General features: G+C 51.4%; 1 protein-coding gene across 1 annotated transcript; it reads right to left on the bottom strand.

Moving 5' to 3' along the window:
- Positions 1 to 420: 420 nt before the first annotated feature.
- On the bottom strand, positions 421 to 16,324 carry FADS1 (fatty acid desaturase 1). Its single transcript, XM_008589391.1, is given in 14 exon segments — positions 421 to 2,494; positions 2,632 to 2,993; positions 3,367 to 3,492; positions 3,601 to 3,680; positions 3,907 to 4,003; positions 4,294 to 4,391; positions 5,331 to 5,407; positions 7,224 to 7,284; positions 12,046 to 12,174; positions 12,274 to 12,375; positions 13,037 to 13,234; positions 13,810 to 13,920; positions 15,937 to 16,200; positions 16,202 to 16,324. Coding segments are annotated over 13 exon segments (1,518 nt in total). The 3' UTR covers positions 421 to 2,494; positions 2,632 to 2,941.
- Positions 16,325 to 17,361: the final 1,037 nt, after the last annotated feature.

The raw sequence follows: 17,361 nt of genomic DNA, 5'->3' as shown, positions 1-17,361 counted from the left end.
TACTCTGCAGTCCAGCTCTGAGGTATTGTGCTTGCAGAGAAAGATTTAGGCAAATAGGATTTATGGGGACTAACTATTCTGAAACTAGAAATGAGTTTAAAGAGACAGTAATTCAAAATGGAAAACTGAAGGACAAAGGGGTGAGGGCACTGCCTCAGGAGGAGGAAGTGATGCACGTAAAACCTGGCAAGTGTATGTAGGCAATCTAGCATTTGAACATGTCATGGGAAAAACTTGGCTTTGCTTTCCCTTGCTGTGGTGTTTTCTGGAAGGTCCTGATGCCCCTTTCTCTCTGCAGTGATTCATGTTCAGAAAGAAGTTAGAGCACATAGATGTAAACAGTAACTTGTAGCAGTGGCACCAGAAAATCTTGTGTCCACATAGAGATGAGCATCATGGATCACAATTGAATATCCTTCATTTGGTCAAAATCAACTTTATTTTTCAGGTTTATTTCATTGAGATGTGACAACAAAATTGGCACACATAAAAAGCATACCGATATGGGGCCTGATTAAAGAAAATGCCTCCCGCCAGGTAGTAGAAAGAAAAAAGGAACAAAGATAAACAGAGAAGTTGGAGTTTTAAAAAACACGTTCAAATGTTAGTTCTGGCATGATCTATGTGTCCAGAGGTGACTTTTCCTCTCTAATCCTATTTTCTCATCACTCATTTTGCCATTGTAGCATTATAAGCCTTTTGTCACTGATGTGTCCCTTTTTGGTCATGTGACAGACCACACTGATAGACTGGGGAGAGAAGGTTACAGTGGTTCAGGTTCTTTAAGTGGTTCAGGACCTGTTCTTGGCTCAACAGAGCCTCACTAGTGTTTGCTCAGATTGGGTAGCCTGGGCCCAGAGCCAGTTGGCTTGACAGACTAGGGACACCACACCCAAACCTCAGGTGGCAAGAAACAGGAATGGGAAAGGATCAGCACCTATTCCTGGAGTAAGGAAGCCAATCAAAGTAGAACTTTTCAATTCTGCTTCTAGTTTTTCTACCCAGGCTGCTTGAAACCAGATTCTCCAGCAGGGCCAAATCTGCCCAAATCGAAAAGATCTGAGCTCTTTTGCAACCTGTTGTATCCCCAACTATTTTTCCCCCTTCTTTGTTTTGACAAACCTCTAAGTAATCCAGACCAGCCTCACCATAGGTGGAGAAAAGACTTAAGTTGCTCCATCTGTTCACTCTAACCCTATCCCAACGTGCCTTGGACCATCATCTTGACTGTCAGCCATTTCCTCCCCAAACTAAATGTAGGCTCTGCTTTTTCCTTCAGTTTGAGGTTCTTCTCCCAGTATCCAAAATGGTCAATATGCTTAGAGTAGAGACTGTTAAACAGGCAAAGAAATAATCCCTTCACCTGGACTGAAAGGCTGTGAGTTCGGGGAGAGAGGAGGATGTGAATGCCAGTGATAAGCCCTGGGAGTTAAGCAAGAGTCCTGGGCATATTCCTGTTTGCTCTCCGGAGACAAAGGTTATATACTTTTCGAAACCAGAAGATGAAAAGACTGTATTTCACTATTAGACTGATAATGCTTTACAAGAGTTATCCCTAAGTTCCTATCTGGTCACCAGAAGTATAAGATGCTTGAGTAGCAGGGGACAGAGGAAGATGCCTAGCTACAGCAATGATGATTACAAGTTTTTCTGTTTTTAATCTTCCTATTTCTGATTTAGAACTATTAAGTGATTATATTTAACCCACTGCTCCTGCTCAGAGATAATGCTGTAACATAATTTAGGTTATAGAAAGTTTCTGCTTATAGCCTTTATATTCCTTATGACTGAAACTTTATGACCAGTAATTAGTATCTTCCAATTTGGTCACTTGTACTCACTAACTGGAATTACACGTTGGGAAGTAAAGGGAAGCCACTGGGAACCTGTTCGTTTCTAGGGAGGAGAAAAGACTAAACTGCCCCATTTGCTCACTTGCTTATGGAGCAAGACATGGACTCTCAGTCCTGGGAGTGTTCTGTTCCTGAGGGGATAGTTAGAAGAGGTTAATCAAAAGATGAAGGGATTTATAATGTCCAGCAACTCTCTACCATTTGTTTTGGCAAGGACTAAGACCTAATATTCCCTCTAGACTCTGGATGAAACACAGGCCAAAATCTACAGTGCCAGGATCCTTCAGGGCCAAATGTCTGCAATACCACAGTCCTGGCTTTGCCCTGCCTGCTTCTGAGACTGGTAATGGCTTTCCCCAGCAGCCTGAGGTAGACCTAGGTCACAGCTAGCCCTGGGCAGTGAGCTGAGTTCCCCTGCACTGAGTTACGCTACGCTTCAGAATTCTAAGCATTAATGCTTCCTTTCTAAATCTTGCTCAAAAAGTTCAGCTGCTCTGTCCCTCTCAGGTTTACAGGTGAGGGTGGAGAAGGCACTGAGAAGTGGGCCAGTGAGATGAGTTCACCCTTTATATCAGCGGGATTTTAGTGCTAAATGTCTTCTTGATTCTTGCCTTCATGTACAGGTCCCCCTTGTATAATACCCTCCTGGTTCCCTCTGTGCTCGCCAGTACTGAGAAGTGGGCCAGTGAGATGAGTTCACCCTTTATATCAGCGGGATTTTAGTGCTAAATCTCTTCTTGATTCTTGCCTTCATGTACAGGTCCCCCTTGTATAATACCCTCCTGGTTCCCTCTGTGCTCGCCAGTCATCTGCATCAGCCAAGCTAGAAAAAGCAAACAAAACTGTCTCACATTCCTGGCCCCACAGCTCCTTTCCTCCTTCTGGGAGGCTTGCATGTCCCCCCACCCCTCTTTGGGTCTTAGATCTGTGCCTAGAAGATAAAGGGGAAGGGTTTGAGTCAGAGCCTTTGTGTCCCCAAACCCACCCCCCCTCTGAATATTAGAACTGTAATGGCATGTTCCCTCAAGCTCTCCTCTGCTTTGGCTCCAGAGTCCTCTTCCTCTTCAGGTGGGGGTTGGGGACTGTTGTTACTGGTGAAGATAGGCATCTAGCCAGAGCTGCCCCGACTCCTTCAGTGAGCTGCAGGGACAGAATGCGAGCAGATAGTGAGGGAGACAGGTGGAACTGAGCCCACCAGAGGTGCAGTAGTGAGGCTGTTGCAGGCAGATGGAGGCTGAGCCCCATGCTATAAGACCCTCTTCCACTGGAGGCTCTCCTCCCCTTTGCTTCTGAGAAAGCTGGCTTGGGCCATGGCACTGAGGAAGCCCCATTGAGAGCAAAAGCCTGACCTGGCCACAAAACCAACACAGCATCCTGCCTTTGCCATGGTGACCTCCACTCCAGACAACTGAGAAAAACTTCCTGTTACTCCCCAGCCCATACCTCACCACCCTGCCCACTGCCCTGCCTTCTTCCCTCCCTACCAGCCATCTTCCTGGGTTCAGGTACTCACTGGACAATGTCGGCGAAGGCTGAGAGCAGCGGCTTGGACCGGTACTCTATGCCATGCTTGGCACACAGGGACTGCACCAGGGGAGCCACTTTGTGGTAATTGTGTCGGGGCATTGTGGGAAAAAGACTTCAGGGAGAACAGGGAAGAGAGTCAGTGGCTCCAGCTCCTCTGCACCGACCTGCCCCCCTACTTATACTCTCCCCAGGACCCTGCTTCCTAGGTCTGCCTACTCACTGGTGCTCGATCTGGAAGTTGAGGTGTCCACTGAACCAGTCGTTGAAGGCAGACTTGTGGACGTTGCATGTTGCCTGGAGCTGGAGGAAAAGGTGAGGGGAGAGCACATCTCTGGGTATCAGATGGTGCCAGCCCAGCCTTCTCCAGGTAAAGGTGGCTGAGGAGGGGCATGGAACTATCCCTGGGCCTCATGCTAACAAGGCATTGCTGTTTGGAGGACTTTTTTTTTTTTTTGCTATTACTTCCCCCTCCCACCTTTTTCATTAGTTGTATTATGCCCAGCACTTCTGAGTGACTGTCCCTTACCTGGGTGGAGACCCAGTCCACGTTTCGGTCGTGGTCAATATGCATGGGGATGTGGTTCATTTGTGTCACCCACACAAACCAGTTGCTTTCCAGGAACCTGTTGGATACGGAACTCAGGCAAACACAGTGCGAGCAGAGCCCAGAGTTCTCACTCCCCCTCAGGCAACCTCTCCAGCCTGGCTAGCTTCCCAAGCCAACTCCTGAAACACACGGAACTCAGGCAAACACAGTGCGAGCAGAGCCCAGAGTTCTCACTCCCCCTCAGGCAACCGCTCCAGCCTGGCTAGCTTCCCAAGCCAACTCCTGAAACATCCCCCTGACCAGACTGGCCACTCCCAAACATCTGTGTTTTCCTTTGCCAATCCCTACTCTCCCATCAGATACTACCTGACCATGAAGAAAAGGCCCAGAAAGCCTTTCAGCCCCAACAGCGGCACATAAGTGAGGAAGATGCGGGTGTAGAAGGTGATCATCCAGGCCAAGTCCTGCAGTGAGAAAGGCAAAGAGCATGAGTCTACAGAGCAACTCTTCCTCTTACTCCACCTGTGTCTTTGCACTGCACAGCCTTCTCCAGGGTACACAGACTGAACACTCAGTCTCCTTCGGCTTCTCTTAGTGGTCTAATCCTGCAATATCTAGTGCCACTGCTCCTTTCTTCCATTCCTAGTGGCACCCCCTAGCCCTCCTTGCCTGTCACCTTCACAAGTACCAAGGTACAGGGCCTCCCTGCCTCCAGCTTCTCCCCAACTCATCTAAATCCTTCAGCATGCTGCCAGATGAATTTGCCTGCACCATGGCTCAGTCCATGCCAGTGCCCTGATCAAATTGCCACTCACCTTTCTGCACATTGACCCAAGCACCATACTTTTCCCCTGACACTTGAGTCCTCCACAGTATGTCTGGCGGTCACACTCACCCTCACTTCCCAGCTTCTCTGCTTGGAGTCCATCCTCCCCCTGCCCACCTCTGCCTGTCCACTTCCTGCCCATGCTCCAAGGCCTGCTAGAAAAGGGACTTCACAAAGCCGGATGCAGTCAGGCTCCTCTGGGAATCCCCAGAACCTTTTGCCTATGCCGCTTTTCTGGTAACAACCATATTCTGTTTCATCAAAAGTTTCCTGAGAATAGATGCTGAGGTGCCGCCTCCCACTCATCTTCCCTTTCCAGCCTGGCCCCTGGCATTATACCCAGCACAAGAGCCTCGGGAGACAACGGCTGCAGGAAATCAGATTTTGGGAGTCAGGTTGCCTGTTAAGCCCAAACCATTTCGTCCTCCCTAGAGATAAGGAGGATCTATACTTTCTTCTATTATTTTTTTCTAAATTAATGCCTGGAATGAGTTTCAGTTTTCTCTGGTGAGCCCTTCCCTTCCCCTCTCAGGTACTGGTGACATAAGATGTGGAACTGTGGGCTGTGGATACTTACCACCCACTTCTTCCGCTGGAAAACAAAATAGAAAATATACCACTGGAAGTAGAGAGGCAGCAAGGCTGGGGGCCCGACTGGGGAGGAAATGGAGAAAGGGAGGAGGTGTGAGCACCATGAGAGTCATGAAAGGGCAGGAGTGCTGGAGATGGGCTCCTTCCTGCCCACCCCCTCCTGTCACCCCCCCACTGCCTGAGTGCTTTCTCAATCCACTGGAACCAGCAGGCACTGATGGCAGGCACCAATGCAAGTCTGGACAAGGCAAAATCTCCTAGGACGACGCCAGGAAGGATGAGGGGTGGGAGTGGCACTCTTTTCCAGTGGTACAGGTTAAATCCCACACATGGAACATGCTCTGCTCCCATTCCTTTAAAAGGGCACTGCTCATATCCCTGCATTATCTTGACCACAGCCCTGTCCCTGCAGTCACCCACTCCATGTTCCTGCTGCTCCACGGTGCAGGTGAAGGTCAGGAGCAGGATAGTGTGTATGTACTGGGGGGGACCCCGCTGGTCCTTCTCAGGATGAGAATCTCACTTCCTTGGCATAGGGAGATGGGCTTGTGCCACCCCAACCTGAAGCCCTGAAGGTCAGCTGTGGGAAGGAGCAGCGGGGCTTCTTTTGAAAGAAAATGGGGGGTTGAAGAAGTGGATCTCATCCTATGTGCTGCCCATTTCTTTTCTGTATTCCTTCTCTGTACCACGTGGATGCTACCAATAACCCCTTGCATTACAATGCCCACTTATAGCTCCTCTTTCTTGAAGTGCCATGGATTCCAAAACTCTTTCTTCCCTTCTGTCCATTCACCTTTCTCTAGTAGGGATAGCTGGTAATAAGGAGTTAGGATAAATTCCTTCAAACTAAAGTGGGATCAATGAAATCCTTCTCTCCCTTCTTTTAAAAATTTGAAATTTTAAAGGAGTTTTAAAGCCCAAATTTTAGGCATGATGGAGCAGATTTTTAAAGCAGGTGTAGTGGATTGAATTATGTCCCCCCAAAACTCAGTGAAGCTTAAATTGTGTCCCCCAAGTTTTATGTATTAGAAACTCAGCCCCCACTGTGACTGTTAAGAGGGTGGGAAATCCTATTATGGTAATTAAAAGGTGGAGCCTTGAAGAAGTGATTCAATTGTAGGACTGTGTAGTAGTGAATGGATTAATAATGGTGGTCAGGGGTGTGGTTCTGAGGGCTTTAAAAGAAGAGATTCTGTCTCTCTCTGCTCTCTCTGCTTCCACCATCTTGCAACATGAGACCCCAGGGTCACTGTTGCCACCACCAGATGGACCTTGGACTTCCGGCCTCAGAAGCTGTAAGCAATAAATGTCGTTTTTCTTTATAAATCACCTCGTTTCACGTATTTTGTTATAAGCAATATAAATGGACTAATACAGCAGGGAATATATAGCAGTCTTCAGAAGGAGCTTAAGACAACCACAGAAATATCTTCTCAGCTCCAACAGCTTTTCACTCCCTCCTCCAGTCCCATTCTCCCATAGCTATCTGTACCTTTGTTCCCCTGTGGGTTGAACTGGGCTCTACCAGGTCACCTTGGCTGTGGTCTCTATTTGACAAGGTTTAAGATAAAATTTAAGGCTTAAGCAGGTGGTTACCCACCTGACCACTTAGTTTCCTTGTGGAAGCCAGGGTGAGATTGGAGGAACTACTTTTTCCCCAACACAAATGAACTTAAACCAAACATTAGCCTGTTTGACTTTGCTCTGTTGAGATGGCAAACTGCTTCCACGCAGGGAGTAAATGAGGTTGATGGTGGCATACTTCCTCCAGTCCCTTTCCTTACTATCCCGTAATCCCATAGAGAGACATTTCCTCCTCATACTCCTTCAGCACCCCTTCCCAAGGCAGTTCCCCCCTGTGCTGGATGAGGACACTCACTTAGGAAGAAGTATTTGTGCTGGTGGTTGTATGGCATGTACTTTTTCTTCTGTTTCCCAAGCTGTGAGAAGGCAAAAACCAATCAGTATCAACAGACCAGTCACCCCTTCCCTTCCTCTTACCTTGGCTTTCCCCTGCTTGGAAGTTTCGGCCTACTCCAGGTACTATCAGCTTGTTAATGTTACTAGAAGGCTCCAGCTGGCCCAGCCTTACCTCCAGCACCTGGAGCATGAAGCCCTGGGCTGTGATCTGCAGTGTGCCACACCAGAGCCCATGCCCACGTGAGGCATGTGCACAACACCTTAGGACCCTTATGGTCATCCCAAGACACCTTTGTCATGAGGTTTCCAGGCCTCCCTGTCTTCTCCCTTTTCTTTCTCCTATCTGGTACTTTTTGACATCAGTCTCCAGGGATGACCGTTTTTACCTCTATATAGGTAAGTATTCCCTCTACATCCAGCCCCTAATCCTCCCCATCAAAATCTTTTGGTCTCTTGACTTCAACATGAGCTTTATAAAACCTTTTGAAAGCTAAGCAGAATTTGGCAAATAATTGTGGAAAGGATAACCTGTGATATTATGAAAAAATATATTTGATCTTTTACTCCTGACATACAACTCCTAAAATCCTTAGAATTGCTCCAAAATGGTGTCTTTTCATATGCTAAAGAGTTGACTGATGGCTGGCAACCCCTACATAGCTTCAGGCTAGGGCCTGGTCACCTGAAAGACCAAAGGAGTCCCACCCCCAAACTCTGGGGAGGGGAGAGGAGCTAAAGGTTTACTTGATCACCAATGGCCAGTGATTTAACCAATCATGCCTACGTAATGATACCTCTATAAAAACCCAAGAGCTCAGGGGTTTGGAGAGCTGGGTAGCTGAACAGGGGGAGGTTCCTGTAGTGTGGTGCGCCCAGGGAGAGCATGGAAACTCCGCTTCTCTTTCCCCATACTTTACTTTATGCATCTCTTCATTTGTATCCTTTGTGATATCATTTATAATAAATTGGTAAATGTGTTTCCCTGAGTTCTGTAAGCCTCTCAGCGAATCAATCGAAGCTAAGGAGGGGATTGTGGAAACCCCAATTTACAGCCAGCCAGTCAGAAGCACAGGTAAAATAACCTGGGGAGCTGGGTAAAACAACCTGAGAGCTTATTCTGGGGCTTGTGAGTGTCACCTGAAGTTGGGTAGGGGCAGTCTTGGGGACTGAGCCCTTCACTTGTGCAATCTAACACTATCTCCAGGTAGATATAGTGTCAGAAACTGAATTGGAGGGTACCCAGCCGGGGTCTGCTGTGGAACTGCTGGCTTGCTTGCTGGTGGAGAGAAATCCCCACACATTTGGTCACAGAAGTTGTTCTTCTGTGTTGTTGCTGAATAACGGTAGAGGAAAACACTTTGGTGTGTGTTTTTTCCCTAAGCAGATACCAAGAACTGGCAATCTGAAGGTCTGGCAATGTTTTCCCCAGTGGACGGTGGTTATTTTGTAAGTTTCACTGCGGAAGAGATAGGCTGGGGCAGGCCAGGTCAACCAGTCAGCCCAGATCCCTGGTGTGGGCTCATGGAAACAAGACAGCACAGCTCTGCTGCCTCACTCCATGGCTCCTTCTTCATCTCTCACCCCAATTTATTCTGGTGGCCAGACGACCACAAGGGCACAGGAGCACCCAACCCCAGAGAAGAATAATCTGCTGCCTCACTCCATGGCTCCTTCTTCATCTCTCACCCCAATTTATTCTGGTGGCCAGATGACCACAAGGGCACAGGAGCACCCAACCCCAGAGAAGAATACCGGCTCATCCTTTCATGTATACACCCACTGTGTTCACAGGTCATTTATTGAGAGCTTATTCTGTGCAAGGCATTTCAGCTAGATGAAGCGTTCTGTATTAACATTCAACAAATATTTGAGCACCTACTATGTGCCAGGCACTGCGTGTTCTAAGTGCTGAGGATACAGAGGTGAACAATACAAAGTTCCTACCCTCCTGGAGAGGAAGGGTATATAACCCGAGGAGAGGAAGCTGGTGATAAGTTTGTAAACAGAGCTCAAGGTAATTTACAGATTAAAAATAGGAAAGGGTGGCCTGTTAGCTCAGTTGGTTAGAGTGCAGCCTTGTAATACCAAGGTCAAGGGTTCGGATCCCCATACCGGCCAGCTGCCAAAAAATAAAAAAAGGAAAATATGACAGAAAGTGAGGGAGGCAGGAGGGTGACCAGTTATGGCCACCCTCAGATGCAGATGCTAACATCTAAATGAGACCTGAATGATGAGAAGGGCCACCAATGCAAAAATTCACGGGAAGAACAGTTAAAGCAGGACCAGCTGGTTAGCTCAGCTCATTAGAGTGTGGTGCTGATAACACCAAAGTCCAGGCTTCATCCCTGTAATGGCCAGCCAACACACACCCACACACACACACCCCACAACACACACACCCTCACACCCCCACTCACCCACCCACACCCACACACACACCCCATTAGAGGGAATAGCCAGTACAAGGCTCTTGGTAGAATGAGAAGACCTGAAAACTAGAGACCGGCCCAATCATGTAGGGCCTTAGACAGCCCTGGTAAAGCAAAGGCAAGAAATTTGGGTTTCTTTGTTTGTTTTTTTTTTGCAGCAGGCCAGTACAAGAATTGAACTCTGTACCTTGATGTTATCGGCACCATGTTCTAACCAACTGAGCTAGCCAGGAGTTTGGGTTTTATTCTAGTGGTGACATGAAGTCACTGGAGGGTTTTCAGCAGTGGCATGATCTGCTTTGCACTTTAACATGATCGTCCTGGCTTTAGCTGGAGAGAATGAATTTTAGAGAGCAGGTATGATTGCAGGGAGATCAGTGAGGAGGCTGGATCTAATCCAGACCAGAGATAAACTGGACCAAGCAACATTAACTGAGAGGGGAAAACTGGAAGAGGAGCACCCTTCTTGTTTGGAGGGGTGGATGGGACAGAACCCTAGCCTCCATTCTTAGAGCGTTATGGAAAGTAACTTCATCCATGTGCTGCCTCCTTGAATGGCAATCAAATGCCTTTATACCAAAATAATTTTGCTCATCGTGTTTAGACTCTCGAAGGTCAGAAGGGTTCTGTTTAGGACAAAATGTCCCTTGTACCTCCTTGTGCTCCAGGAGAATTTGGAAGCACTGGGGTGGTTGCCACAGGGTCAGCATGGGCATCGACACCCAGTTAAGCTGTACCCAGAGAGACTGAACCAGGCCCCAACAGCCCAGGTACTCACTAACAAGCAGCCTGTCCTTAGCCTTATAGCTGGGAGAGGGGAGAGGAGAGGAAAGAAAGAAAGAAAGAGGCTATTTTGGGTCTGAAATCATTCTCTATTTTTGATGTCTGTAGATAAGAATTTCCTGAAAACCTGAGTACCCAGAAGCAATAAAGGTAGTGGTAAGAAGCTTCCCTTCCACTTTAGGCCCCACTTTTTTTTTTAACCTGCTGTAGTGACACTAGAAGTGCTACCAAGAGCCCCATTTTACTGCCCAATAAATAATTCACACGCCCTCAAACCAGCCACCTGAGCCAGAAGGGGGGCTGGATCATCATCCACACGCTGTTGACTGAAACAGAGTGTTGGACATGTAACAAACCAAGGAAGTCCATGCTTAAGAGGTCAGAGAATGGGCCGGCCCGGTGGCGCACTGCTACAGTGCGCAGCTTGGGAAGTGCGGCGGCGCTCCCGCCGAGGGTTCAGATCCCACATACAGACCGGCCACTCACTGGCTGAGCAAGGTGCGGGAGCAACACCAAGGGTTGCGATCCCGATGCCGGTCCCGGTCCGGTACGGGCGCGACACTGAGGGTTGCAATCCGTTGCCAGTCACGAAAAAAGACAAAAAGGAAAAAAAAAAAAAGAGGTCGGAGAATGAGAACATCATGGACAGGTAGGGCACAAGCCTCATGCTATCAGTTCCTCCTGCCAGGACAGCCAAAGTCTTTCCACAGAGTTCTCATGGCTAAAGAGGAAAGAGTGCCAGGCTGCCTTGAACTCTTGCCTGGAACTGAAAAGTGTATAATGATGGCTTAATGCCTGGCATGTTGAAATGTCATAGAGCGAGGGAGGGGGATCTGGCAGAACTCTGACTGCAGCCTGGGGCACCGGGACAAAGAGTTTTAAATTAACCTTTCAAAGAACTCTGCTGGCCTCGAGACATCCATTCCCATACACTCACTAAAAATTCACAAGATCTCCACCCCCCGCCACCAGGCATTCTTCCTTCAGCAGTTGTGTTAAGACTTTTGCTTACAACTTCAGGTGACAACTCAAACTCAGTACTAACCACCCTGGAAGTCAGGCTGGGATCAGGAGGGTGGGAAGAAGTACTTGGTGAATGGATGTGCCAGGCACGGGGCATCAAAGAAGAGGAAGACAGTCCAGCCCTGGATGGGGAAGACTGTGACACAGTCAGACATCCAAGTGTAAGAGAGAAATACAAGGCACAGGGGGAATGACTGCTTGGGGCAGGAGTGTCAAAAAAGCACCTCCAAGGAGGTGCCATCCACCACTTGCAAGGATGAGCAGGGGCCTGCACAGAAATCTCCTGGTCATCCTCTAGATCCTTTGCAGCATTTGGTCCTCTTATACAATAACTATCTGCTGACTGAACTCACTAGGGAGAACGGGAGATTCTGTCATGGGCAGGCCCAGTTGACTGCCTGTTGCCTCCCCAAACTTCCAGACAGCAAATGCTCTAGCTAGCTGGGCCCTTGATATCTTACCTGCACTGAAAACTTTTCCCCAAAGCATTTTCCCCAAAGCCCTCTGAGCTGGCTGCTTTCCATTCCCCAAGACCTTTCCACTCACTTCCACAGAGAGGATCTTTCCCAAGGCAAAGAAGAAGGGATGCATGTTGATGTCTGGGTCTTTGCGGAAGCAGTTGGGCTTGGCGTGGTGCTGGAAGTGCATGTGATTCCACCAACTGGCAGGGGCCCCCTACAGAAAAGCAGAGACATGAAAAACTAGTGTCCCTCCTACCCCCAGACAGCCCTTTATTGACTGCAGTTTCAGAGAGCCCCTCTCCATCCCACTGACCTTCAGGTGGCCAATCACAAAATGATGTACCAGGTGGTTCCATGTAGAGGTGCTGAAGACTGACAGGTGACCAAAGTCATGCTGGAGCCAGCCAGCCTGGGCCTGAGAGAGAAGGGAATGCTGAGTGCAGCCCACCAGCCCAACGTCCCTCTCCCTGACCTCAGCAGCTCCTTCAGCCTCTCCTTCCTTCTTCCACAGAGGCCTGTGATGGCTGCACTACCCCAACATAGCACACCAGGAAGGGAGCCAGGAAACCTGGGTCCTAATTCTTGTTCTACCACTGACTCACATATGAATTGGGGTAAATCACTATCCCTTCTTTGTTCTTCAGTTTCCCCAGCTCTGAAGTTCTGTGACTTACGATGGACTGACATTCAGAATACAGAAAGGACTCAGGTGAGTAGAAAGCTTGCCAAATGGGTAGTAGGGTCCAACCAATATTAGCATGTTGGGCAATACTGGTGGTGGAGAGGGAGCCAAGCTTTGCTGAGAAACCAGCATCTTGGTTCTTGGCACACCTGGCCTGCAGCAGATACTGAACTCAAAGTTTCAGAGAACAAATTCCACAAGGAGAAGGGAACCCTGTGAGAAGCAGCTGGAGAGACAGAAATAAAGGTGTGCATGTGGCTAATAAGCAGATAAAAGCCACAGACACTGGACTCTCTGCATGGACCCTCCCATATAACCTTAGATCTGCCCTGGTCAGAGGGCAGGGCTTCTTGGCCTTCTGAAGGGTACAGAGAGCTTTCCCCAGGGGTCTCACCTGAACTACGCTGAGCAGCATTGCACAGAAGAGGAAGGGCACGAAGGATGTCCCAAAGACCCAAAGTGTGAGCCAGGCAGCAACATCCAGCAGCAGGATGTGCAACAGGTACAGCAGGAAGAAGACATGGTTGGCCTTCATGAGCCCCATCTGCTCCACCGTGGCCCGCAGCTCCCGGAACTCATCAGTCAGCTCTTTCTGTGGAAGAGTTTGGGGGGTGGTTGGTGGTGTTACTCTTCCCAGTTGCAACCCAACACTGCTGGGGACAAGGGCCCACTCAGGCTCAAGGATCTCCCTCTGAGGTTGCTGTGGGAAGTCCATAGTCCTAGGCAAAAATACCACAATAGTGAGGAAGGATGACAGAAGGAGGTGCTACGGGATCACACCTAAGAGTTTAAGTCCCTGCTCTGCCATTTACTAACTGTGTGACCTTTGGCCATGCCGCTTAAGTTCTTTGAACCTCAGTTTTCTCTTTTGTAAATGTGAGAATTATATGAGTTTATTCTTGACACATAGTAAGTGCTCAGAAAATAGGTCTCATGATAATCATAATGATGATGGTAGCCACGGTAGTGGCAGCCTTGGGAGAGCCATAGGTTACAAAACTCTGCTCTCTCAAGCTTATGACCCCATGACTATGCAAGAGGTGAAGGAACCTCAAGACTCCCAAGAACTACTGACGGGTCACCTGTGATCCCATCTAGGCTTTCCTGCTATCCCCTTCCCCCAATCTCCAACAACCAAGAGTCTCCAAACAGCAAACAGGGTCTCACATTCTTGGTTGGCTCAAAGCTGGGCTGCTCCGGAGACAGTTCCCCAATCAGGAGAGAGTTCATATACTTCCTCACAAGGCCCTTGTTGATGTGGAACGCCATAAAGGGATCCTGCAAGCACGGTGAGGAGACAGAAAGGTGAGGGAGCAAGCCCCAGTCCCCTGGAGTCCTGGAGGGCTCACTCCAAAGGCCATCCTCTTGCCAGCCAGAAGGCTGTACCAAAGTTGAGGCAGAAACCACCTCTCTCCGGACAGCAGTCCTTTAAGGGTGCTCAGACCTTTCCCAGGTGTCCACAGTTCAAGATCACCCAGCAACCGTGTTCTAGTAAGAAGGGGGTACCAAACCAAGGAATAGGAAGCATTGGCTGGGGGGTATCACCCAGAAAGACCTGCCTGGGCTGGACTTTCCCGTGTGTGTGTGTCTAGGGACAGCTTTTGCCCATGAATGTAGATGTAAGTTTGAAACAGTCAGAAGGGATGGGTGGGGCTATGAGACTTCTCAGTCTCTTCTTTTGGGACTTTTAACAAGTTCTTTCTCTGACCCAGCATTCTGTACAAACTGCGAACAGAAAGACTCCCTGTACCCGAAATGGTGAATTTTTGCATTTCACCCCCTTTCTTCCGCCACTGTTCCGGGTAGGGTTCCATATCTCCCCCAGCACTCTGACCACCCACTAATCCAGGGTGGCTAACTCGGTTTAGGCGAGGTAGGGGGCCTCGGAGACGAGATTCCCTTGCAAAGGTTGGGCGTGAAGCGGCGTGTGGGGCGGGGTCCGGGGCGGAGCCGGCGGCTGGTGGCACCACAAGTCCGGACCAATCGTCGTCCCCGCCGCGGCGTCCCCGGCCCCAAATCACTCTACGGGAAGCCCAGGCGTCGGCGCCTGCTCCCTCTGCGCATGCGCCGGCCCACGCCTGCGCCGTCGGCAGCTATCTGGGCTCCGAAATGGTCACTCCGGGTCACCCGCGCAGGCTCTGGCCACCGGCCACCTCAGAAAGGGAAGCGGGTCCACTGTGATGTAATAGGAACCCTGGTGGCCCGAGGCGTGCTCTGGAATGACAGGGCCGTGGAGGGGAACACGCCGCAGGGCATGGGATGAGAGAGGGATGCAGGGGAAGGGGACGCGATCCTGGCTGCCGAGGGGGAAACGCGGTGAAGCGACGGCCCTAACTTTTGGGTTTCAAGGGGTGATTCCTCCCCATCCCGGCGCTGCAGCCCAGCAGAGTGGCGCCGGGTGCCGATGGTCTATTAAGAGCAGCAGCCGGACAGGGGCTGGGGCGCGCTCTGATCTCGCAGTGAGGCGCAAGGGGGGAGGGACGCAACCCTGCAGTGGGCCTCCCGCCCTGGCGTGCAGACGGCTGTCCGCTCCGCCGAATAGCTGCAGACTCCGCTGGCATGCGGTTGAGCGGCCTCCCCGGCAGCATTCGAGGACTGTTCCCGGGGTCCTCGCTAAGTGTACGCTGATGAAGGCGCCCCCACCTTCAGCATGCCATTCCCATTTCCCACTGTGCGCCAGCCGCCGCTAACCCACTCCGGTCGGGGCTGCCCCTTTCCCGCCCTCCCGCCTTCACACCCGAGCTTCCCAAGACAGTGGACTCGCCAAAGCTTCCTGTTTCAACCCTATCTTTGAGAGCGGGCCCCTCTCCTACTCCCTCCCGCTCCTGCTCGCGCTGGAGCCTGGCACGCTCCGTCTAGACGCGGCTGCGCTCCCCCTCCCAGCCACCAAAACGACGCGAGTCCCTCCGCCGGCCGCTGACCCGTCCTCCCCCGGCGCCCGGCATCCTCGCTCTCTTCCCTCCAGCTCTGGGTCCTGCCCACGTCTGGAGACCGCAGACTCGGGGCTACACACGCAATGCACAGATGGACAGCGCAGCCCTTTGTGTGTGCGCACGCTGCCGGCCTCCATCCCTACTCCCCAGACTCCAGTTTTCGGAGTCTCTCTCCTGCCCTTGCGTCCCGTGTCTGCAGGACGCCCAACCAACGGGCAACAGGTATGCTCGGGCTCCTCCCGGCTTTCCCCGAATTAGCTGATATTCCGCACAGTGCCAACCTTCCCTTCTTGCGCACGCAGCCTCTGGTTGCGACCGCCCGGCCCCGCCCCCTCCCGTGCCAAGGCCTGGCAGCGCTCACCGTGGCATCCTGCCCGGAGTAGTGGCTGATGACTCGGGAGCCCCCCGGGTGGCGGCGGGTGAACTCGCTGATGTTGTACACCTTCCGGTCGATCACGAGCCACCGCTCCTCGCGCCCGCAGCGCTGCGCCACCTCGTCCCAGGTGAAGTAGCGCGGGGTGGGCCCCCGGGCCGGGGTCTCGGCGGCCACTGGATCGGGGGCCATCTCCGGCCTGGCGACTCTGGGCGCCCGCCAGGCAGGGGCTGTCAAGCGCAGGCCCCGAGCGCACGCTCCGGCCTCGCGTACTCCGGGAGCGGGTCGGTTGGCGCGCGCCGGGCGCCCGCCTTCGGCGCGCAGCGTTTTCAGCACCACGGCGCGGACCGCGGGGCCTCGCAGCGCGTGCTCCCATTGGCCGAGCTTCGTGGCGCGGGGGGCGAGCCCCCGCCTACCGCCCGGAGGACTCTGGCAGCTCTAGTCGGCTCGGTGGCACGCCCCTTCGCGGGCTCCTTAAGGGGGTCGCCGCCGGATTCCACTCCGTGACTCGCGTCAGGGGGCTGTCACGGCGATGGCTTCCAGGGGGCGCCGCGGTCGGAATAACAGTTTCTGGGGACGCCCCTCCCCGATGCGGGATCCGGCCTTCCGGAGGGAGAGGCCCAAGTGCGAATAGGAGCCTGCCGGGCCGGGCCAGGCGGGGCCGGCGGGAGCGGGGGCCGAGTTCCGTGAGTGGGTGCATGGAAGGGCCCGGGGCTGGGTGGCGGCTGAGGGGCGGGCGGGGGGAGGGTGTCCCCGAGGCCGAGGTCGTCCCTGGGCCGTCCCGGGGCCTAGACTGTTCTGGGGGCCGGGCTGGCCCGGCCGGGCCCAGGCTGCCCAGGCAGTCCAGCCTGCCCCAGGGGCATCATCTGAAGGCTCTGGACGCCTGCGCCAGGGTCTCCAGACGCTGATCCTCCGTGGATTGAAACAACCTCCTCACCTCACCGTCTGCCCCTGTTGTGCTGCTAGAAGGACAATAGTTTGAGAACCCTTGCGATTACAGTTATTTTGTGAACAGCACAACTGGTTTATTGGGTGTGGTGGTGGGGAGAATTGTTAATGCTTTAATTTGTTCAATATAATAATAAAAAAAGCCCCGTAACTTTTGTAACACTGCCTTTTTTAGTTTGATTTTGTTTTTATTACATTTTTAAAAAATTAACTGGGCTCCATTAATGATTCCATCAACTCCTTACCTTTAGGTGTCCCCTTGTGAAAAGCCTGGGTCTTCAAGCTGAGGCTTTTCTAGTCTAGCCTGGGAACCCTAGGAGACTTTATTTATTTATTTTTTTTAAAGATGATGGGTAAGGGGATCTTCACCCTTGACTTGGTGTTATCAGCACCACACTCTCCCAAGTGAGCCATGGGCCGAGCCCCCGAGGAGACTTTTAAACAGAGATTTGGGACTGAGATCTC

Source organism: Galeopterus variegatus, unplaced genomic scaffold, assembly GCF_000696425.1.
Source record: "Galeopterus variegatus unplaced genomic scaffold, G_variegatus-3.0.2 Scaffold5410, whole genome shotgun sequence".
Taxonomy (NCBI): Eukaryota; Metazoa; Chordata; class Mammalia; order Dermoptera; family Cynocephalidae; genus Galeopterus; species Galeopterus variegatus.
This window is presented reverse-complemented; position numbering and strand designations above follow the sequence as displayed.